The sequence below is a fragment of the Plecotus auritus genome (genome assembly GCF_963455305.1).
Source record: "Plecotus auritus genome assembly, chromosome: 3".
In the NCBI taxonomy this organism is placed as follows: Eukaryota; Metazoa; Chordata; class Mammalia; order Chiroptera; family Vespertilionidae; genus Plecotus; species Plecotus auritus.
The window spans coordinates 13,781,119-13,805,282 of record NC_137772.1 but is presented as its reverse complement, the minus strand read 5'-3'; the positions used below and the strand labels follow the sequence as shown (position 1 = coordinate 13,805,282).

Sequence of the window (24,164 nt, the reverse complement as noted above, 5' to 3'; positions counted from 1 at the left end):
AAGATTCACAAATAGTGGGAGATGGGGGTGGGGGAGGGGGAATAAAGGAACTGTTGCAACATCAGAGGAAAGAGAAGCCGTAAGTTTTTATCAGCGAGTTCTCCTCTGGGAGTGACATTCTCAATTAAGTCTCTAATTTAAAATTTACCCCGTTCCAACTACCTCTCCTGTCTGACAACGACCAGTCTCTGTACATTTCTGTTATTCTTGTTCCCACACACAGGAATGGTCATATTCATCATGATTGTTCTGTTGTCTTCCTAGGAGTTTTTCATTTTCAACTGGGTCAGATTAGAAATATTTTGCAGTTCAAATGATTTCAGCTGTTTTTACTGTCATCTGGTTTGCTTCTCCTTTTATATTGCAAATATCGGTGGCCTCTAATGGTTTTCAAAAATTAGTACCCCCTCTTTATATTATTGTATGAATTATGCAAGTATATTTACTTAATAGTGTCACAGCATGTATTTTAATATAAAGATATTAACATCGTTCAACCCTAACCTTTTAAAAATAAACTTTTCACCCATTGTAAAGATATGGGTTTTAAGAGAATAAAATTAAGTCCTGTTGAACAAACTAGTAGAGCCAATTTTATCTGTAACTCTACTAATTTTTCCTCAAGCAAGTAAGTTATGTTGTGTAGAATAATTTTAAATTAGATAGATTCTTAAAAATTCACTACAAAATCCATTTGGCTAAAATGAGGCCTATTGCTGATTGAACTTCAGCTGTTTCTTGGTTCTTTTGTCTCAATTGTTCTACTTGTTCAGAACTTTCAAAAGGTAATTTGTGGTATTTAACTGGAAAGAGTAGCATGCTTTTTGATCTAATGGTGGTTTTTTTTTTTTTTTTTTAAAGTTAAGTTCAGAGTCTTTTTCTAGAGTTGTGTACTAACCTGTAAGAGCTACTCTTTACAAGATATGCTTACGAAAATTACTCATTTTTTAAATTGAAACAAACATAACAAAAGTTTGTCCCCTCAGGAAGTGTCACTTGTATGACTATGTACTAAACTAGTACTACTATTGCCAAAATAATTTTTTAGAACCACACCTTTGGAATTAGTAGCTTTAAGCCTTTAGCATATTCTGTTAAGTATTCTCATTGCTGACAAAATTTTATTCTTTGAGGTTGGAGTTGAATTTCTCAAATATTCCAAAGTCCTTTGCTGCTAAGGCTGGTAAATAAGGGAAGCGATTGATATGAAATGTATTTTTTTGCCTCCCAAATAAGGTGAGATTCTAAAGCAGTAATTATTAATCTAAGGAGTTCTGAAGTTGGTTTAAGAGGATCTGTAAATGCTTTGAACAAGTGCAGAAAGGATCCATTTTATTTTTTGAGCCAGAAGTAATGGACATATAATTGGTTATGTGACATTACCTACATATTTTGTTATGTTATAAAAATTTAACTTTAAGTACTCTTTATTCCTGTAAGTTCTTTTATAAAAATACTTGAAGGTTTTGTTGTTGTTATTATTGTTGAAATATTACACATTTATAAACTAAACTTGGATAATTAGGAGACAATTAAGTACATTCCAGGAATGGTATGATTCCAGAAAAAATGATATCTACCTATTTTTGTTAAATATGCCTTTTTAACTCATGACATACATTTTAAAGCTAACTAGTAAATGATCTGTGCAGTATATTACAACTTAAAAGATTTGGGGGCAGAAGGACACTGATTGGTTATTCTGAAGGTGCACTGTACAAAAGTTGAAATGTTTTGAATGGTATTTTAATGAACAATATAAAACTTCCTAAATTGTGAATATCAATATCCTGTTTATGCTGCCCACCTCCCTCATTTTTCATATCTGTCCCTTCTCCAAATGTAAGGTCAACAGCTCTTCCTGACAGTTTATTTTTTCTTCCCTCCTTCAGATTCCTGTCCCCCTCCCCACCCCTGCCCGCCAGTTCTCTCATTTACCTTCCAACTCTTTATCTTCTTTTACCTCCTTATAATTCAAACATTTCATTTTAGGAAAGAGCATGTTGTTTATTCCCTTTCTCTATGAATGTAAACTCCATTTTTTGTTAACCTTAAGAAATTCTTATCTTCCTCACACCTTGCCTAAAGGCTAGATGAATTTTATGTGTATTTTCTCATCTAAGTCTTACTGACAAGGCAGGGTAAATGGGAAACTCATAGGTAACAACAAAGAGTGTTTAACCAGAGCATAATAATATGTTTGTCTGCCATGAAAACAGAAATTGAAAGTCATGTTGACTAGGCTCAAGTGACATATTCCACCTTCTGATTAACAGGTATCACCGTAATTCCGGACTTTCTGGGTAGGAATGGGACTCGTTCTGTAATTTGTTCTACTTCTTAAAGAAGCTTGCTCTAAAGCACAGTTTTGTTTCCTACCCAAATCCACTTCCCCTGACTTCTTGGAAGAACACCTGTTGTTATCTCGTTATCTGCAAAGCCACCTACTTATTGGAGGCTGTGCTCTTTTCAACCTCAGCAAGTACATAATGACTGTTTACGCCAGTGGTGATGGCTTAGTTCCTCCTGCTAGTTACTGTGAAAGCAGGACTCTGAACCTACTCTTGGTCAGTGGGAGTTGGGGGAGAAGTCTGCTGGGGAGCTGTTCAAAACATTTTCTCAATTATAACATGTCTGAAAGGAAATGTTTGGGATGTTGTGCTACATGGACATGTGGAACTGCTTGGATCAGGGAAGGAATACAGGCTGACTACAGAGTAGAAAGTTGGAATGTCCATGATAATATTGTGATGCTGAATTAACCAGTTGGGGGAAACTTCTGCCTCTGGACCTCTTGCTGCATAAGATTAATAACCCCTTACTGTTTAAGCCACTTTCAGCCTGGATTTTCAATTGGTTGTAGTTGAAATGTCCCAGGTGATACCCACTAATCCCAAAATTTAAAGATTCCTCAGAAGTGAAGCTGTTAAGTATTTCCCTGCATTGTCCCTGCAATCAGACAATATTGAAAACTGATGGTTTTAACAGTTACCATCCTAATTATCCTGGTTTCTCTCTCTCTCAATATCTAAAGTCAGCTTGCTTTATTTTTATTCGCTTAGGTCTAAAAGCACAACAGTGTGGTAAATGGTAACTATTATCTGCAATTAACTATGTAAATTCAAAGTTATAAAATAGTAATCCTTCTTCATTACTTTTTGCTTAGGGATATCAGCTGTCTAAAGTAAAGGATTTCTGCATCATTTTAACAAAGTAGATGGTAATTCTGGTGTTATTTTTATTTTATATTCAGTAAGAAAATCTAATTTGGAAATTATGTTTATCAGAATTGCTATCTTTTTTTACTCTGGGATGACTAATAATATTAATGAAAGAAGCTCTGTTCCAGAAGTCAGGAGGTCCTGATGTGTCATTGACTGGCAGTGCAAACTTGGGTGTTCACATACCTTAATAGTCCTAGGGCTACTGGAGTGAGAGGACCGATTGACTACCTGAATTCTTAATGCCTACTGGAAAGTCTATAGTTTCCTCAGGTTACTTGATGTGAACATTACGTTAGAGATAAAAGACAAAATGAATTTGAGCAACATAAATGGAAGTAAGCAAAAATTATTGACTTTAGTAAAAGCAGCTTGACTTTAGGTGAATGAAAGCTTTGTAATCAAACTATCATGGATTCCAATTCTGGCTCTAACATTGTTAGTATAACTAATACTATGTACTAATAATATGACCTATTGGCAAGTTACTGTGATTCCTCTTGTGCAGGATTGTTGATATTTAATATATATAATCATTTATTGTTGTCTCTGGCTCATAGTAAGCATATGACAAATTACTTCCCTTTTTCCACTGGATGGAATTAGTGTGCCTAGAGCTATTATTGCCTCTTAACCTATATGCTTATTGCCTCTTAGCCCTAGCATATTGTTTATGAATCCCTCACCAGCCTACCTAGAGCTCATCTACCTCTGGCAGGACTACTTCTGACTTCCCATTCAGAAAGTAAGTTCATTCCAGAGAGTTTCTATACAAAAGCAATGCATGTATTTTGAAGGATTTTAGATATAGTACACGTAAAGAAACTACAATATTTTTTGGCACACAGTAGGTACTCTGTAAAGGGCAATTATTTTTATTTTAAAAAGTACCAATCTTCATATTCTTAAGTTATTTGAAATTTCCTATTGTTGCCAGCCCCTGAGTACCATTGCCAACCTTTATAATTTGAGATTTTTTTCCATTCAAATTTCCAATTAAAAAAATAGACTTTATTAATTTAAGCAATTTTAGGTTCACAGCAAAACTGAGCAGCAGGTACAGAGATTTCCTATATGGTCCTTGCCCCTTCCAACTTGTCTGTTAACATAGGAAGATCTGGAAAGATTTGGCAACTGTTCCCACATACCATATTAGCTTTGAGCTGAAGAGTAGCTGTTCCCTTACTGGTCTGCCTCTTGTCCATTTAACCAGTTTGCAGTCACTTCCTATTGTACTACAAGCAGCTGCCTTCACTCATGTACATTATTTAACAATTATAGGTATTTGAGATTAAAACTTCCTTGTGGAAGGAAATAATCTTCTATATATATAAAAGGCTAATACACAAATTGTCCCTGCGGGAGTTCAATGAGAAGTTTGATCTCTCGCTATGACATGCACTGACCACCAGGGGGTGGTACGAAACGAAGTAAGGCCCCAGCTGGCAGCCAGAAGGCCCCGATCGGCCCTGATTGCTGGCCAAGCCTAGGGACCCTACCCATGCTGAATTTTGTGCACTGGGCCTCTAGTGTTGCAATAAAAAAAAATCCAAAAATCTGCTATGCCTTAGCCCAGCGGTCGGCAAACTGCACCACTGGGATAGGGGCTTAATCACAAGGAACAACCACAGCCTGTAATTATTGGAATCAAGAGTCTAGGTCAGTGGTTGGCAAACTCATTAGTCAACAGAGCGGCAAACCGCGGCTCACAAGCCACATGTGGCTCGCAAGCTGCAGTTTGCCGACCACTGCTTTAGCCTATTGAAGCTATGGAATCTACAAAATGTCGACATTTTGACTCTATAAATGGGTGTTGAGCTCATAGTACACTTTAAAAATTATGTATATCAAATAGTCCTATAATTAAGTGAATTTTAATTTGATTCATTAGATCTTATAGTCTGTTTATAACCAGTGATTCAAAGTTATAATTGTGAAGTATGATACAATATAGTAGGTTGCCATTTAAGAAAAAGTTTTCTAAATCCTATATAATAAAAGCCCAGCCAGCGACCATAATGGCAGAATGACCACTTGACCAGTCACTATGAGGTGCACTGATCACCTCTCGGTTCCTTTCCCTGGCTGGCAGGCTCCGATTGCTGATAGTGAACAGGGAACCGGGGTAGGTGTCAGTGAGATGGCCCTGATCACAGGCTAGGCCTAGGGACCATACCCACACACAATTTTGTGCACCAGGCCTCTAGTAGAATCATAACAGCTCAGGTGCTATCTCTAGTTAATTTCCCCTTAGTAGTATCAGTATCTACCTAAAAAAAAAAAGTTACCAGGCAGTCATTTCTCTCTCCATTGTTAATTAAATCCAGCCACATCTACCTCTCCCCTCCTACCCATGAACTCCTAAGCTGTCTCTACTCTCTGCTCACCTAAGCCAAACCCTGGTCATCCTGGTTCCACTCTGTCTCCTTCCCTGCTACTGCTGGGTTCTAAGTCTCCTCTCTGCCTCCAGTTGCCTTCCCTTAATTTGTTTCTTCCACATGGCTGCCATGTCATCTTTCTAAAATTCAAGCATGGCTGAATTCAGTACTAGGTGTACCCGTTAATAATAGCGGATTTTGTAATGAAAGAAAACACAATAATTTCAAGAGAAACATCAAAAGTGCTTTATTCAAAGTAATGTTCATTGCTAGCTACACATTTCCCCATCTTTCAGGTAATTTGTGGATACCGTCCCAATAGTACTTTTCTTGTTTTGAAGCAAACCATTCAGAGACCCAATTTTCCACCTCTTCATGTGTTTTGAAGTTCTGCTCCAAAAGTGGGTGTGCCATCGATGGGAAGAAGTGGTAATCTGAAGGAGTAAGTCTGGTGAATACAGCGGGTGGGTTAATACTTCCCAGGCAAGACCTTTTAACATGTCTTTAACTGGTTTTGAAGTGTGTGATGGTGCGTTATCATGAAGCAAAATTACTTTGCCGTGCCTTCTGGAACATTCTGGTCGTTTCACGGTCAAAGCATGGTTCAATTGATTATTTGTTGCCGGTAGTGATTAGTATTAACGGTTTGACCTGGTTTTAGAAGCTCATAATACACCACACCTTCCTGATCCCACCAAGCGCAGAGCATTGTCTTCTTTCCGAAGCGATTTGGCCTTGCAGTAGATGTTGATGGTTGACCTGGATCATCCCATGATTTTGTGCGTTTGGGATTCTCAAAATAAACCCACTTTCATCGCCAGTCACACCTTGGGGTTAGTTTAAACAGGCAGTTGAGAAGGGACATAAAATTAGTTACTTCTGTGCTTTTGACTAGGAAGTAGAGGGGTTTGCAGTCAGCTAATTATTTTTCCTTCCTGTGGCCAAGTCCCTATGCTGTCTCACCACAAGTCCCGTGCCCCCCCCTCCCCCCCCCCCGTTTGATTAGGTGTTTTTTTGTGTGTGTTCCTATAGCTCTTTGCACATCTGTCATTAGTAGCCTGTGTGTTCTACAGAGCACTGTTCAAAAGGTATTGTAAAATAAGTCCATGTTAAATATATTAGAAAACAAAATCAAGCACTTTAGAATTTCTCAAAGCCTTCAATAGGCCTAAGTGCATTAGTATTCTCCAGGAGAAGGATCAGTTTTATATCATTTGTGTGTGTGTAAGTGTAAGCAAGTGCCACTTTCTTTTGTTCCTGTGAGGATTTTAATTTCACCAGTTTATAGTCTTTGCTCAATTAACTCTGTTTCCCTGAGTTTCTGTGTTTTGGGCTTGCTGAGTTTGGTGCATGCCTTGCATGGTTTGGTTTTGTTCAAACCTTTCAGATATGTTTGTTTCTGTATTTGGGGTTCCTTGTTGATTTGTTTGAGGATACTTAGCTGTTTATCATAGCCTGCCTCTGGTGATGAATGAAAAATGACTTGCTCCCATTTGGGGGACAAGCTGAGAGTGGTCAAATGGAGGCCTCCTGAGGCACTGCCACCTCGGAGGCTCCTTCACTGTGCTGTTCCCAGTGCTGTGTGCGGCTGGAACGATCCTGGGGAAAGAAGTGCTCTTGCAGTCAGTGCTGTTACAGGTCTCCCTTTCATTACCCAAAGGTGCTCCTGCTCTGCCCGCCACACTCCTGGTTTGCATTGACTTGAACTTGGAGGACCTGCAAACTGCCCCACTCTGCATTGGTTTTATGTTCTGGATTGTCATTAGGTTCTGTATTTACTATCTTTTTCTTTCCTTTTTCCTTAAATCTAATCCCATTTTTTTAAATCTTTCAGGGATTCTCCCAAACTGCTTTTCTGCTTATGGCACTGTTTGCCTTGTAGCAATGTTACAGATTTGCTTTTAAAGTCTGTTTTGATATTTCTTGGAGATTTAGATAAGAAGGGAAAGTTGTCTGTTCTATATCTTTATTTACATGTGAATCCTTCATTTATTCACCTATAAACAGTCCTTGAGTTACCCATGGGAAATGAATGGCATCAGTACCTTGATCTCTTCAGTTACTTGACTACCTCTTCATGTCCTGTGTGTCCCTTTAGAGCCAACACCATACTATATTCGTCTCTATTTGTATTTCCTTGCAAGATGTTGCAAAAATGATAGCTGTTTCAGTTGAATCAAGTTTTACCTATTAAATCCAAGTTTACAGAATATATAAAGTAGGAGATAAATGAATGTTCTACAAAAGGAATCTTTTAACCATAATTAGTGCCTCTTGCATTTCAGGATACATTTGTTTCCAGCTTTAGGGACTATTAAAGAAATGAAGATTCCAGTTAGTCATACATTCTGACTAACAGTTATCTGTTCTTTCAGCTTTCTTTAGTCCCAGATTCAGAGCCACTGAGGTAAAACCATACTACTTCACTTGTCTCAGAAAACCTAGCAAATAAAATTATTAATGGGGCATCGTTTAAATTTTCTCTTGTGGTGTGATTACAGTATTGCTTTAAAAATATTGTGTGTTTATTTACATCTGAAGTGGTCCTGCCTGTCAGCATAAAGATGTGGTTTTAAGAATGTTTATCAGAGCATGGTTCACAGTAGTAAAAATTGGAAACAATCTAAATATCTAAAAAGAGAGAATAGGTTAAACAATATACTAGATTATTATGCTGTCATTAATTGTGGTGACAGTGAATTGAACATTTCTGACCAAATACAATGCCTAAAAACAGTTAAAATTTTAATACTACAAATTTAATACTACAAATTTTAATACTCCAACTTAGATGCGAATTCTAAATGCCTATTTAATAATAGCTAATTTTTATGTATTATGTGGAAGGCTTTCCATGCATTATCTCATTTAATCTAACAACTCTTTTAGGTAGATAGATGCTTGTAATATTCCCATTTCCCATTTGAGAGATAAGGCTTAGACAGGTTAAGTAACTTGCCCATGACCACACAAGTTAATGGCAGAGGATTTGTGTCCAGAAAGCCTAACTTAAGAGGTCATGCTCTCAGTCACTAAGATCTCTACTTGGCTTTGAACTGGTGGATGTGTTTGTGACCAGTATTCCCTTGAAGCAGTGACATGGGTCCCAAGATAATGTAGAGGAATAAAAAACTTAATAAAACTTTATTGATTACATGGTGTTCATACAACTGAGGAGGCTGTCGGTATCCTAGTTCAAACCTGCTCCCCAAAGAGAAACATTCATAAAATTTTTAAGTCCTAATATTGAATATCATTTTGAGTCTCCTTATCTGTTTCTTCTCCTCAATCATAGCCACACTCCATGGATGTCAGAGGAGAAAGCTTACCAATATATGTGATTTCTTCATAACTCCCAACACTTTTGAACCTTTCAAACTACCTAAAATTTACATATTCTAAAGGCTAGGTTTTTATCAAAAGGCCAAAAAATGTAGTACAAAAAAAAGTGAGGAAAATAAGAGGTTTTCTAAAGCTATTAGTTAAAATAACCAAAACAAAATAAATTATTATGCAAATGCTAAACCTCTTTCAAAGGTATTCATGCTTTAAAAAGTTTGTATATTTAAATATTAAGTTTTCTCTCAACCATAACTTATTAATACAACTTAATATTTTTTCCCTTTGGAAATAGGAATGTTAGTTAAAATTCCACATGAGCACCCCAAAATTTGGTTGGTAAATTATAATTGTAATAATGTATGTCTGCAAACTAACACTAAAATAGAATTCTGAATGTAGAATGTTAAAATAGAAGGGACTTAGAGTAGTTGGAAATTATGTTCAGCTGCTAGTAATAAAGACTCCCAAAATAGTGACTTGCACAAAATAAAAGTTTGTTTTTCTCTCACATAAAAAGAAATTGTTCAGCATTTCCGTAGTCATCAAGAACCCGCACTACTTCTTTCTGTCTGCTTAGTTCTGCCTAACCTTCCATTCTCAGGGCCACTCATGGTCCAATACTGATTGAAGTCCAGCTCTCAGGTCCAGGCAGAAAGGGCACATACGCTCATACCAGGTTTTTTGTTCCCTTTAAAATGCTTTCCTGGAAATTCTACCCCCTAATTTCAATTTTTCTGTATCTTATTGGCTAGCACTTAAGTCTTTAGCAACAACCAGCTGCAAGAAACACTAGAACATTGCTAATTCAGAATAAAATTACGCTTCTTTTAGGAAGAAGGGGAGTATTTGTTTTTTGTAAAACAGCCAGCAGTTAAGTTTAAATACAGCTGGTTAGTGGCACAGTTGTAGTTTGAAACCAGATAGATGTCTTGCTGATCTGTATTAACTAGCGTGCTCACAATCGCTTTTACTAACAATGAATTAGATAAAGTGATAGTAAGTCCATCTAGCATTATTATAAGTTACTAGAGGCCTGGTGCACGAAATTCGTGCATGGGGAGGGTGTGGTCCCTCAGCCCAGCCTGCACCCTCTCCAATCTGGGACCCCTTGAGGGATGTCTGAACGCAGTTGGACATCCCTCTCACAATCCAGGACTGCTGGCTCCCAACCGCTCACTTGCCTGCCTGCCTGATCACCCCCTAACCACTCCCCTGCCAGCCTGATCGACACCTAACTGCTCCCCTGCCGGCCCGATTGCCCCTAACTGCCCTCCCCTGCCGGCCTGGTCACCCCTAACTGCCCTCCCCTGCAGGCCTGGTCGCCCCCAACTGCTCTCCCCTGCTGGCCTGGTCTCCCCCAACTGCCCTCCTCTGCTGGCCTGGTCATCCCTAACTGCCCTCCCTGCTGGCCTGATCGCCCACAACTGCCCTCCCCTGCAGACTTGGTCCCCCCCCAACTGCCCTCCCCTGCAGGCCTGGTCCCCCCCAACTGCCCTCCCCTGCAGGCCTGGGTCCCCCCCAACTGCCCTCCCTTGTTGGCCTGGGTCCCCCCCAACTGCCCTCCCTTGTTGGCCTGGTCACCCCAACTGCCCTCCTCTGCTGGCCTGGTCACCCCCCTAACTGCCCACAACTGCCCTCCCCTGCAGGCCATCTTGTGGTGGTCATCTTGGTGTCCACATGGGGGCAGCCATCGTTGACCACATGGGGGCGGCCATCTTGTGTGTTGGAATTATGGTCAATTTGCATATTACTCTTTTATTAGATAGGATTCTTTGCCTCTTTACCTCAACATCTACCCCCCCACACACACATACTCTCACACACTTAAATATTTCAGAATATTATTGCTCTTTTTTGATAAACCTTTCTATGATCACTTTCCCTTCAAGATACAAGTTATATTGGCCATCTAGATTCTGTGATTAAACCTAAAAATAATTTTAGTAGGCTCTAAAAACATTCAACGTTTGTCTTTAATATTAATGGTTTTATAACATTAGGTACAATTTTTTCTCAAATTTTCTCCTACAGTATAGCTGAAATACAGAAAGATGTGGAATACAGGTTGCCATTCAGCGTAAACAACCTGACAATTAACATTAATATGTGAGTAGAAATTGTATCCTATTTTTTTGTGTAATACGACTATTTATTATTAGAAGTAAATTGTTTAAAGTGAACTTATTTTAAATATTCCCTTTCCAGTAACTATAATTTATCAAAGTTGCACAATTTTGTGAATAAATATTTTGTAAAGAAATTACTTAATGTATATTGCCATAAGAAAACTATAAAAGAGGAAATGCAATAAAAAGATATAAAAATCATGAATACTGTATTCAGTTTCATCGATTTGCACTGAAGTTTTAGCTGGAAGTAGATTGAAAGAGGAGAATAATAATAAACAATCAAAGAGATCATGTATGGAAAACCATTAGGGATATATTCACCTTTACATCCTAAAGAAGTTGAAAGTTCAAGACTTATTTGATCTGCTTATTTTTAAAGGAAAAAAAAGTTAAAAATATAAACATGAGGTTATTACCTTATAAAGAGGAAAGTTGGACAAATGAAGTTCTTACCTCAGATTACATTAGGTGGCTGGCTTCTAGAGGCAGTGTGTGGGTGAGGTAAAAAGGTACCTACCTTGAAGACAGGAACCAGGGCTTACTCATCTTCATATCCTCATTGCCCAGCGTAGTGCCTGCACAGAGAGGCGTTGCTACATCCTAGTTGAAGGAATGAATTCAAGCATTATGCTGTGTTATCTTGGTGTACAGTGGTCTTTTGAGTCCTCACAGTAGCAAATTGGGGCAAATTACAGACACAGGTAGTGACAGCATAGTCGGGATACAAACCCAGGTTAGTCAGGCTCCAAAGGCCACTTGTTGCCTTTTTACCAAACTAGTTTAACATCTTCAACTGCATAAATTAAGTAGTTTATTTCTCTCCAAGAGTCCTATGGACAGCTAAGCAGGAGAAGCTCACAAAGACCTAGTTTTCTTCTTGACATTGCTGCCAACAAAGAGTTTTCTGAACCAACAGGGGAGCGGAGAAGCAATTTAAAAGGACACATTCTTGTGAGTTTTAGAGGAAATTTGGAAAACAGTCTCATATCCAGTAAAATCCCATTTTTTAAGATTTCACTCCCTAATCTTAAATTTGTAATAGGTCAAAAAAGGTTAAAGTTTTCTCTGTCTTATATTGAGAACGTACTGTTTTGTTTTGTTTTATTTGAAACAATAACTTATAATAATGCTAGAATTGGGAGAGATGTGTTAGTTGGGACATTTAGAAAAGAGCATTATGGCAGCTTTAATATTTCTAGCACTTTCCATTTTTTCCATTTACTCTTTAAAAATTCAGTAGATAGAGAAATAATTCTTGGCAGCATTTTAAAAGTAAGAAAACCACGTGTAAAAAAATTATATGACCAGAACTGTGGTCCAATAAATAACCAGGCTGGGTTAGTGTGACTCACCTGCTACAAATGCCTGATCTAATATTTAGCTGAGATTTGTATCGGTATATTGTATTTCAGAGCAATTAATTGAAGACTATTCTAAATTCATGGTATCCATGTTCCACATTAAGTAGGTTTTACTATAAGGCAAGCATGTCAAACTCAAAGGCTAACACAGGCCAGATAAATAAGGTTTAAGTTTATGTGGGCCACAAAAAAAAACAAAAGCTTCAATTTCCATAGAAACATAGGTTTATTTTGGTAGAGACATACTGAATATAAAGGGCTGAAATAAATGAGTAATCGTTAACATAATACAATAAAACATTTTAATGAAAATTAATATATTTTCTTGAACATTAACTTACCAGACACTGAATAACTGCACAAATTAATAAGCGTAACGCAAATAAACCTATTTTTCTTGTTCTCCGAAAGCGCAATATTTCCTGTTGCATACACCAAACAAGTCAGTCCAAGACTAATGACGTGGCAGTCAGCTGCTAAAATATTCGCTGCTAGTATTAATGGAGAGAAATGGTGCTCCTGTGTGTAAGGCGCGTAAGGGAAATGAATGCAACACGATTATAGTAATCAGTCATTAGCGAACGTTGTAGTTCGTTATTAATGATTATGTATAACAGGATATTGTAAAAATTAAGTTATGAAATTTTTATTAAAACGTTTCTTACATGCTTTTATATTGGCTGGGCTGCAAAAATATTCATTGTGGGCCACATGTGGCCGAGTTTGATGTGCTTGCTGTATGGAATTACTTAATTTTATTTCCAAAGTGAATCCTTTTGTATATTTTCAATCATCTCAACAACCATAAAAGAGCACTTATTACTAAATAATAAATCCAAATGAAAGTATGAAAATTTAATTTGTTTTAAACTAACTTTGTTTTAGGATTATTACTATGTAATGTAACATTTGTTGTCTTTGTTTTTCATCTGTTCTACCTTTACCAGATTGCTTCCTCCACAATTTCCTCAGGAAAAACCAGTGATCAGTGTTTATCCACCAATACGACATCATTTAATGGATAAACAAGGAGTATATGTTACCTCTCCATTAGTAAACAATGTATGTTTATGGTATATTTATTTCAGAGTAATAAAGCAGGTGTATTACTTTTTTACTAAATACATTTGAAATCTAAAATGCACTTAAAATCTCATTTTGGAATCAGTAACTCAAAAATCTTTTCCACTGTCTATGATAGTACTGATTCAAAGGTTGTTTTTCAGTGGCAAGGACCTGCTGAGGTTCACAGTAGATATTCCATAGTTTTTAGTAGAAATAAAATTCAGATATGCCTTAAAGTTCTTAAGCTATGTATAACATTGATTAACGTGAATAATGTACTCTCAGTATTTACCTTTGACCCTTCTAATCTTTATAAATAGGGAAATGTGGAAATATTTTAGGTGCATCATTGATTAAATAGACTTAATTTGATTTATGGTATTGATTCTATTAGAAAATATTGTAAGTTGTGGATTGCTGATATGTTTATTTGACACAGTGTCCTTTGCTTTCCATTTAATTCTTGACTTGTAAAAATAGGTTTTAATATTTAAGTTTTAGAGTGAAGTTATCCTAAGGAGAACTTATTCTTTTTCTGAAAGTGATTTTAATCATTCTGTATTACTGTTATTTTCAGTTTACAATGCACTCAGATCTTGGAAAAATTATTCAGAGTCTATTGGATGAGTTTTGGAAGAATCCTCCAGTTTTAGCTCCTACTTCAACAGCATTTCCATAGTAAGTATATTTATAACAAATGTTTGTATATATTTGTTTTAATCAAAGTAATCAAAATACAGTTTAAAAATTCAGATGATGTAAAAAGAACTCCTTTGTTTTTACATCCCCATCTTCACAAAAATACATTCAGACTTTTCAGAGACAGCTGTTTTCTTCTTTTAGCTGCTTCTCTAATATTTACTTTCATCTTTTTAAAAAAATTTATTGATTGATTTGAGAGAGAGAGGAAGGGGGGCGGGAAAGGGGGTGTAAAGAGAGAGAAACATCGATTTATTGTTCGTGTGCTTATGCATTCATTGGTTGTTTCTTGTATGTGCCTTGTCTGGAGATAGAACCTGCAACCTTGGTGTACTGCTCTAACCAACTGAGCTGCCCGGCCAGGGCTACCTTCATCTTAGTCAGTAATCCTAGCTAATAAAAGAGTAATATGCAAATTGACCATACCTCCGCTACACCCACAAGCCACACCCACCAGCCAATCAGGAGGGAATATGCAAATAAACCCAACCAAGATGGCTGCAGCCACAGAGAGCAGGAGGGAGGCTTGGGTTTCCCGGGCAATGGAGGAAGCCAAGCTTTCCGCCTGCCCTTGCCGGCCCAGGCCTCCACTCAATGCTACAAAGTTTCAATTATAGAAGATAAATAAATCCCAACAGAAATGGCGGCAGCCACAGAGCTGGAGAGAGCAGGAGGTTAGGGTTGCCCATGGCGATGGAGGAAGCCAAGCTTCTGCCGCCCTGGCCTGCTTTGGCCTCCACTAAAGGCTACAAAGTTTCAATTATAGAAGATACATAAATCCCAACAGAAATGGCTGCCGCCACGGAGCGAGCAAAAGGCTTGGCTCCGCTCCAGGCTACAAAGTTTCAATTGTAGAAGATAAATAAATCCCAGATCCCAGGGCCTCTGCTTGGGTTGCCGGGGGGGGGGGGGGGGGGGCGTGGCCGGCCTGCAAACCACCATAGGCCCCTCTCCCAGGCTGCCCCATGCCCCAAGGGAACCCCCACCCTGATCCGGGACACCCTTCAGGGCAAACCAGCTGGCCCCCACCCGTGCACCAGGCCTCTATCCTATCTAATAAAAGAGTAATATGCAGATTGACCATCACTCCAACACACAAGATGGCTGTCCCCATGTGGACATAAGATGGCCACCACAAGATGGCCAGCAGGGGAGGGAAGTTGGGAGGAACCAGGCCTGCAAGGGAGGGCAGTTGTGGGCTATCAGGTCAGCAGGGGAGGGCAGTTGGGAGGGACCAGGCCTGCAAGGGAGGGCAGTTGGGGGCAATCAAGCCTGCTGGGGAGGGCAGGTAGGGGTGACCCAGTCTGCAGAGGAGGGAAGTTGGGGGTGACCAGGTCTGTAGGGAAGGGCAGTTGGGGGGGACCCAGGCCTGCAGGGGAGGGCAGTTAGGGACAAACAGGCTGGCAGGGGAGCAGTTAGGCATCAATCAGGCTGGCAGAGGAGTGGTTAGGGTGTGATCAGGCTGGCAGGCAGAAGCGGTTAGGGGCAATTAGGAAGGCAAGCAGGTGAGCAGTTGGGAGCTAGCAGTCCTGGATTGTGAGAGGGCAGTCGGACATCCCTGGAGGGGTCCCATATTGGAGAGGGTGCAGGCTGGGCTGAGGATCACCCCCCGCCCCCCGTGCATGAATTTCATGCACCGGGTCTCTAGTACATACATACTGCTATATTTTTATCCCATCATTTTATATATTACCAATTGAGTCCCTATTATGATTAATGAGGATTTTAGTTATCTTTCACAAATCTTCTCTCATTCTCTCAGTGAAATTATATCATAATTTTTATTTAAATAAATTTTTGGTGTTTTCATTACTTTGACTACACATTTCCTGTCGCCTAACTAAGTACGTTACCAAATTACATTTTCCTGTTATAACTTTTTTGCTTTTTTCTGGAGTTAATTACTTGCAATTTTTTATTGGTTTTGTTTTCTTAGATCTTTTTAGTTTTCCTACTCACAGTATTTTTGAGGCCCTGCAGTCTTTTACACTCTCCTGAGGGTACATCTCGCTTTCACAAACTCTGGTTGGTTCCAAAGCCACTCTCATGGTTTAGATGTTTTGGTCATAGCAGCATTCCACTTCCAGGCGCTAAAATCTTTTCTGGTTATTAAGGCTTCATAACATATTAGCCACAAAATGATGGTTTAAAACAATGAGCACATTTATTGTCTTCAACTCAGAAAGGGTTCATCGGAGTGAGCTCTTATCTGCTCTGTTCATCATAAGGAGGCTTTCCTCAGAGGCCTTACCTGGGGGTGTCAGCTGGTATACCTAGATGTTACCTTTATGTGTGCTGGGCTCCCTCACAACATAATGGCTGGTGTTCTAGCGTGAACCTCCTGAGAGAGAGAGCTATGAGAAAGCCATAATGACTTACTTGCTGAAGTCCTTCACTTCTGCTACATTTGATTTGTTGAGGCAATTGCAAAAACTTGACAAGATGCAAGGGGAGAAAAATCGCCTTTTCTTCTTGATAGTGGAGTGGCCTGGTTCTGCAAGGCCATATAGGACCAGAAATAATGCTGTGAACATTTTTGTAAATTACAACATGGATGCTTGGAAGATAATCTTGAGACATTTTTTTAAATCTGCAAATGTCTTTAATATACACTTACACTTAATAATTGGTACAGTTCAAATTCTAAGTTAAAGTGTTTTTCCACTTTGAAAGCATTCCTCTGTTGTCTAAATATAGGCTATTGGTGCTAAGATGTCCAATGCCATTTTGATTTCTGATTTTTATAACATTTTTTATATCTTTGATATTCTGAAACTGCATGATGGTGCAACTTCTTGTTGCTTTTTTTACTTTTCAGAATAGTTATTGTATTTATCACTGAGTCCTTCTGTTTAATTTTAAAAAACGTTATTTTGTTCACAAGTCAAGTGGCAGTGACATCTTGTGCCTGGACATCTGCGTAGCTAGATTATCAGGTTCATTATGTACATCAGCCCCAGCTCTCATCTTTGCCTCTTGTCTGTGTCCTGGAGTCATGAGCCTCGCTGATATTCTTTATCTAAAAACAGTATTTCCTGTATTCTGTTAGGATAGGGCTAGATGTTAACTCATCATTCACCTTATCTAAAAACTAGTGGCCCGGTGCATGAAATTCGTGCACATTAAAAGGGGATTAATTAGAGGAAATAATTTAACATTGCTATTTGCCCTTTCTCTATAATAGAAGTGTCAGAGATGAAAGAAAATTAGTAAAATGTATATGAAAACCTTCCTCCTGTCAGAGTCTGGGGCGCACCATGGGACCCAGAGTCAAGTCTCCGCCCACCCACATGCACCTCAAAATTGCGTGAGACCCAGACCCGGCCAGCCCCCGCCCCCATTGGGCTAGATCCAGACCTGGCCAGTCCCACCCTTGTCAAGCCCCGCCAGGCAGGGGATGTAGCCTCAGGTCCCCTGGCCTGGTGCCAGGACAGGGGACGTGGCCTGAGGTCCCCCTGCCCAGACCGGGGTCCCCTGTCAAGCCCCGCCAGGTGGGGGGCATGGCCTGAGGTCCCCCGTCAAGCCTCACCAGGCAGGGGGGGCACAGCCTCAGGTCTCCTGGCCCGGCACCAGGAGGGGGGAACAGCCTCAGGTCCCCCGTCAAGCCCCACCGGCAGGGGGGTGCAGCCTCAGGTCCCCCGTCAAGCTCCACTGGGTGGGGAGCATGGCCTGAGGTCCCCTGTCAAGCCCCACCTGGTTGGGGGCACGGCCTGAGGTCCCCTAGCCCAGCACCAGGATGGGAAGTGCACCTTGAGGTCCCCCATCAAGCCCCGCCAGGCAGGGGACATGACCTCAGGTCCCCTGGCCTGGCCCGGGGTGAGGGGCGTGGCCTGAGGTCCCCATCAAGCCTTGCCGGGTGGGGGGCGTGGCCTGAGGTTCCCCGGCCTGGTGCCAAGGCGGGAGGTGTGGCTTGAGGTCCCCTGTCAAGCCCAGCCAGGCAGAGGGGTGCAGCCTCAGGTCCCCTGGCCTGGTGCTGGGGTGGGGGGCATGGCCTGAGGTCCCCCGTCAAGCCCTGCCAGGCAGGGGGTGCGGTCTGAGCTCCCCCGGCCTGATGCTGGGGTGGGGACACAGCCTGAGGCCCCCCATAAAGCCCCACTGGGCAGGGGGTGCAGTCTGAGGTCCCCAGGCCTGGTGCCGGGGTGGGGGGCACGGCCTGAAGTCGCCTGTCAAGCCCCACCTAGTGGGGGGCACAGCCTGAGGTCCTCTAGCCTGGCGCTGGGGCCGGGGGAGCAGCCTGAGGTCCCCTAATCCAGCACCAGGATGGGAAGCGCACCTTGAGGTCCCATCAAGCCCTGCCGGTTGGGGGATGAGGCCTGAAGTCCCCTGTCAAGCCCTACGGGGGCTGGGGAGGGCATAGCCTCAGGTCCCTGCTGATTACTTGTTAAGGCTCCTTATGGGAACTTGGCTTCAGCTGTGGGTGCAACCATCTTTGTGACAGAGTGATGGTAAATTAGCATATTCCCTCTTTATTAGATAGTATAGAAGCCATCAAGTTTACTTGCTCTCCTTTTATGTAAGTTCTATGATAAAGTGCACATTATTATTTTTTTATATGAGCTGGTATACTCTATTTCAAAATTTTTAAAATTCTTTATTGTTGAAAGTATTACAATACAGTTGTTCCCCTTTATCCCTCATTGACCCCCTCTAATCTGCCCTGTCCCCCCTGCCCTATGCTAAAGTACACATTATTAAAAAGCAAGTTTGATGCATCTCCTAAATCAGTGGTCGGCAAACTGCGGCTCGCGAGCCACAAGTGGCTCTTTGGCCTCTTGAGTGTGGCTCTTCCACAAAATACCATGGCCTGGGCGAGTCTATTTTGAAGAAGTGGTGTTAGAAGAATTTTAAGTTTAAAAAATTTGGCTCTCAAAAAGAAATTTCAATCATTGTACTGTTGATATTTGGCTCTGTTGACTAATGAGTTTGCTGACCACTGTCCTAGATTATTTTATAGGTTGTATCTATCATAGGGGTCAAAATAAAGCAAAATGGTTCGGAATTATTAAGATTCATTCAAGAATAGTACAAATATTCTGTTATGTTGAGCATATTGTTTCTAAATAATGTATCCTATATAATCCTATATAATAAAGAGGTAATATGTAAATTGACCATCACTCTAACACACAAGATGGCCACCCCCATGTGGTCAAAGATGATCGCTCCCATGTGGACACAAGATGGCTGGCAGGGGAGGGCAGTTGTGGGCGACCAGGCCAGCAGGGGAGGGCAGTTGGGGGGGACCAGGCCTGCAGGGGAGGGCAGTTGGGGGGGGGACCAAGCCTGCAGGGGAGGACTGTTGGGGGCGGTCAGGCCTGCAGGGGTGGACAGTTAAGGGCGACCAGGCTGGCAGGGAAGGCCAGTTAGGGGTGACCAGGCTGGCAGGGGAGGGCAGTTGGGGGCGACCAGGCCTGCAGGGGAGGGCAGTAGGGGGGACCAGGCTGGCAAGGGAGGGAAGTTAGGGGTGACCGGGCCGGCAGGGGAGGGCAGTTAGGGGTGGCAGTTAGGCATCGATCAGGCTGGCAGGGGAGTGGTTAGGGGTTGATCAGGCTGGCAGGCAGAAGTGGTTAGGGGCAGTCAGGCAGGCAGGCAGGTGAGCGGTTGGGAGCCAGCAGTCCTGGATTGTGAGGGGGATCCCAGATTGGAGAGGGTGAAGGCTGGGCTGAGGGACACTCCCCTCCCCGACCCGTGCACAAATTTTGTGCACTGGGCCTCTAGTCTATATTCTATATATAATTCACTAATATACCTACAGATAAAAGTAAGATTTTAAGATAAAGATGAGAGATCCTTTGAAATAAACAAGTTTATTTAAAAATGTTTTTATTAATTTTTTTCAATCGATAATATAGTCCCTTGGCTTAAAATTCAGAAAGTATAAAAGAATATGAAGTGAAAAGTCACCCTGCTGCCTGGCTGGTATGGCTCACTCAGTGGTTGAGTGTCTACCGAATGCACCAAGAGGTTGCTGGTTCGATTCCTGGGTTGCTGGCTTGATCCCCAGCATAGAGGGTGTGCAGGAGGCAGCTCACCAATGTTGATCTTTTTCTTTCATAGATGTTTCTATCTCTCCCTCTCTTTCCTCTCTCTAAAATCAATAAAAAACATTAAAAAAAAAAGTCACCCTGCCATTTCTGTTTCCCTGGAAGCTTAGTTTTTCTTCTCAGAGTTGTTCATTTGGCTGTGTATGTATAGAATTCATACAAACATGTTTAGAATTCAAAATACAGTAAGAGTTTATGCATATACAAGGAAATATGTACATGTAGAATTTTGTTTCTTTTTTATACAAATGATTGCATGCTATTAGTTTTTTTTTTTCTTTAAATAATATGACTTGGATAGAGCTTCCCATGTTGATATATAAAACATTTACTAATTCTTCCTTATGGCTGCAAAGTATTTGGCTTATGGATGTACCATAATTTGTTTATACAAGATTCCTTTTTTTTTTTTTTTTTAAATATATTTTATTGATATTTTACAGACAGGAAGGAAGAGGGTTAGAGAGCTAGAAACATCGATGAGAGAGAAACATCGATTAGCTGCCTCCTGCACACCCCCCACTGGGGATGTGCCTGCAACCAAGGTACATGCCCTTGACCGGAATCGAACCCGGGACCCTTCAGTCCGCAGGCCGACGCTCTATCCACTGAGCCAAACCGGTTTCGGCGCCTTTTTTTTTTTTTTTTTTTTTGGTTAATCCTCACCCAATGATATTTTTCCCATTGATTTTTTTAGAGAGAATAGAAGAGAAGGGGAGAGACAGAGAAAGAAACATTAATGTGAGAGAGACACATCATTTGGTTGCCTCCTGCACACTCCCTGACTGGGCTGGGGAGCAAGCCTGTAACCAAGGTACATGCCCTTGAACCCATGACCCTTCAGTCTGCAGGCCAACGCTCTAACCATTGAGCAAAACCAGCCAGAGCTATATAAGATTCTTATTGATGGATATTTTTGTTGTTTCCAGTCTTTCTTAAAAGGCCCACCCTCTTTGTCCTCAGTATTGCAGGGAATAACTTTAAAAATACAATTTACCCAAATGTGAGTATATTTGTTGGATATATTCTCAAAGTGGTATTCACATTCGTAATTTTGACAAACACTGCAAAATTGCCCTACAGAGTAGTATTGTAGTAACTTCTACTCCTATACATATATCCTTTGCCTGTCTATTATATCACCAAAATCAGTCTTTGCCATTGTATTTACCTTATTTCAGTGAAGTTGACCACCTTTTCTTATAATTTAGATATTGCCCCCCCCCCAACTTGTGTATTCTGTCCTATTTTCAATTTTGCTATCTCTCTCCCCCTACCCCCAACTGTCCTATTCTCCATTCTGCTATTAGGTTGTTAATCCTTTATCAGTTTGTAGGAACTCTTTATATATTAGGTCAATTATCCCTGTGTCTATGATGAGTTTAAAAAATGTCCCCCAATGTGTTATTTGTCTTTTCTTATAATGGGCTTTGTTCTGTAGAGGTTTGTTTGTTTTTGTATTTTTTTCATATCATGGAATTGGTCATTATTTTTGTTATGACTTACGAATCTGGTAGTTCTATTTTTAACTTTTTGAGGAACCTCCATACTTTGGTAACACAAAGTTGCTGCACCACCTTGTATTACCAACACTGCACAGGATTCCCTTTCTCCTCCAACACTTACTACTTCTTGCCCAGTTAGAAATTTACCCTTGAGATTACTTTTAGTCACTGAATTTGTCAGATTTATTCCAGAGCCCCATTTCATTCACAGCTTCTTTTATTCTTTTTTCTTTCTCTTATTGGCTTAGTTCAGCTGCTCAATCTTTGAGTTCTGATCGTTTCATCTGCTTCACCCAGCCTGTTGTTGGACCCCTCCAGTTTACTTTCCACTTCAGTTATCATATTCTTCAGCTCTGTGACTTCTGTTTGGTACTTTCTTACATTTCCTAGTTCTTTGTTAAAGTTCTCATTGTGTTCCACCATTCTTCTGAGCAACTTCTTAACCATTACTTTGAACTGTTGATCAGGTATATTACTTACCTCCATTATTGAGGTTTTATCTTGCTCTTTTGTTTGGAACATACACTTTGTTTCTTTATCTTGCTTGACTCTGTGTTGGTTTCTATCATGAGATAAAACAGTCACCTCCCCCAGTCTTGAGGATTGGACTAGGACGGTGGTCGGCAAACTCATTAGTCAATAGAGCCAAATATCAACAGTACAACGATTGAAATTTTTTTTGAGAGCCAAATTTTTTAAACTTACACTTCTTCTAACACCACTTCTTCAAAATAGACTCGCCCAGGCCGTGGTATTTTGTGGAAGAGCCACACTCAAGGGGCCAAAGAGCCGCATGTGGCTTGCGAGCCGCAGTTTGCCGACCACTGGACTAGGAGATGAACCTTGCCCTATCTCTTGAATGACTCTCAAACCTTTGTGATTATTCAAGCAGTCTATTATATTTTTAAGAGCTAACAGTAGTTCAAAATGTGCCAGTTCCTGCCTGCTTCCCAGGCTCTGGGCAGTAGCGGCTTTTAAAGTATGCAGATATCTACTGTCCTGTGGGACACAAGCTTAAGTCCCACTGGCCACAACATCCAGGCAATTTAGAAGTGTCCTGTTGGAGACAGTCTCAAAAGTCTGGCTCTAGGTAAGTGTATAATCTCCTTTCTGGGAGATACCAGCACACTGTAGAGAGGCAAAGGGAAAGTGCAAGATCGCGTCTACCCCCCATGTTCCCTGAGAGCACCTTTGTTAGTCTCTAGATACATGCCAAACCTGAAACCTGCCCCTCATGCCCAAGCTCCTGCACAAGCAAATAGGCCACTTTCATAGAAAGACTCGGGGGAGAGGGGTGTTTCTGCTGTCTGTACAGTGCCCTAGGGGTAGTCTCTGTAACTATTACAATCCTATTGGACCCAGCTCCCTGGCCTCCGAGCCAGGAGATCAATGGCATTTCCTGAATAGCAGACAAAAAAGCCAGGTGCACTAGATGCAAGCCCTTCAAGAACTGTTTCTCAGTTTGCTGTAGCTTTGGGGAGCTGGTGGATGCCAGTCCCATTGGTTTTCAAAGCTAGATGTTTAGAGGGCTCATCTTCATGGGGCTGGTTTTAAAAGTTGTGGTGCTCAAACACTTTGCTCCTTGGGGAGAAACTTGGGGTTTTGAGTTCCTTCCCAATTATGGGTCACCTTGCCAAGGGTGTGATTTATGGCAAGATTTTATCTCATCCTCATACTCATTTTGATGTCTTTTTTTTTTTCTTATTTGCTTGATGTATAGAAGTCACTTAGTTTTTAGGATTTCTTTCAGAAGAAATTATTCATATGTAGCTTATAGATTCTGTGTGTTCATGAGAAGAAGTGAGTTCAGGATCTTCCTACATCATCATCTTGAATAAGAACCCACATTATATCTTTACTAGAGGCCCGTTGCACGAAGATTCCTGCAAGAATAGGGCTTCCTGCGGCAGTCTCCGCCGCCCTGCCTGCTTCCCTCCCTTCTCTGCTGCCCCGCGTGCTTCCATCCCTTCTACGCAGCCCCGCTTGCTTGCTTCTCCGCAGCTTCGCTCCCTTCTGCAGTGCTTGGCTTCCTTTTACGCTGTCTTTAGTCTTCGCTCTGTGCCTGGATATGCAAATTAACCACCATCTTGGTTGGGTTAATTTGCATACTTGCTCCTGATTGGCTGGTGGGCGTAGTGGAGGTACGGTCAATTTGCATGTTTCTCTTTTATTAGATAGGATATATTAACATTTTTAGCAACTCGTCTATACATTTAATTTTTCTTTAAAATTTTCTAGAAAATCAGTCTTTTTAAAAAAAAATTCTGTATTGTTTAAAGTATTACATGTGTCTCCTTTTCCCCCCATTGTCCTCTCCCCAGCCACTCCCACCCCCTAGAACATTCCCTCAACCCCCTAGAAAATCAGTCTTGACTTTAAATCATATTTGTTCTAATACAGTGAAAGTTACTAAGCAACCT

General features: G+C 40.8%; 2 protein-coding genes across 4 annotated transcripts in view; one reads left to right on the top strand and one right to left on the bottom strand.

Annotated features, from left to right (window-relative positions):
- VPS37A (VPS37A subunit of ESCRT-I) overlaps positions 1–24,164 on the top strand; it is a 35,137-nt gene that overhangs the window by 1,025 nt on the left and 9,948 nt on the right. The window contains exons 2-5 of one of the 3 annotated variants that reach the window (XM_080661179.1): positions 3,879–3,966; positions 10,973–11,047; positions 13,379–13,493; positions 14,074–14,174. In XM_080661179.1, the coding sequence (XP_080517305.1) occupies positions 13,449–13,493; positions 14,074–14,174 (146 nt within the window). In that variant the 5' untranslated portion in view covers positions 3,879–3,966; positions 10,973–11,047; positions 13,379–13,448. The remainder of the gene's footprint in view (positions 1–3,878; positions 3,967–10,972; positions 11,048–13,378; positions 13,494–14,073; positions 14,175–24,164) is intronic. The other 2 variants (XM_080661177.1, XM_080661178.1) reach the window with 2 other exon arrangements.
- Positions 5,825–24,164, bottom strand: part of MTMR7 (myotubularin related protein 7) — a 117,769-nt gene continuing 99,429 nt past the window's right edge. The window contains exons 14-15 of the mRNA XM_080661175.1: positions 11,588–11,670; positions 5,825–6,426 (exon numbers count right to left, since the gene is read on the bottom strand). Coding sequence (XP_080517301.1) covers positions 6,411–6,426; positions 11,588–11,670 — 99 coding nt within the window. The 3' untranslated portion in view covers positions 5,825–6,410. The remainder of the gene's footprint in view (positions 6,427–11,587; positions 11,671–24,164) is intronic.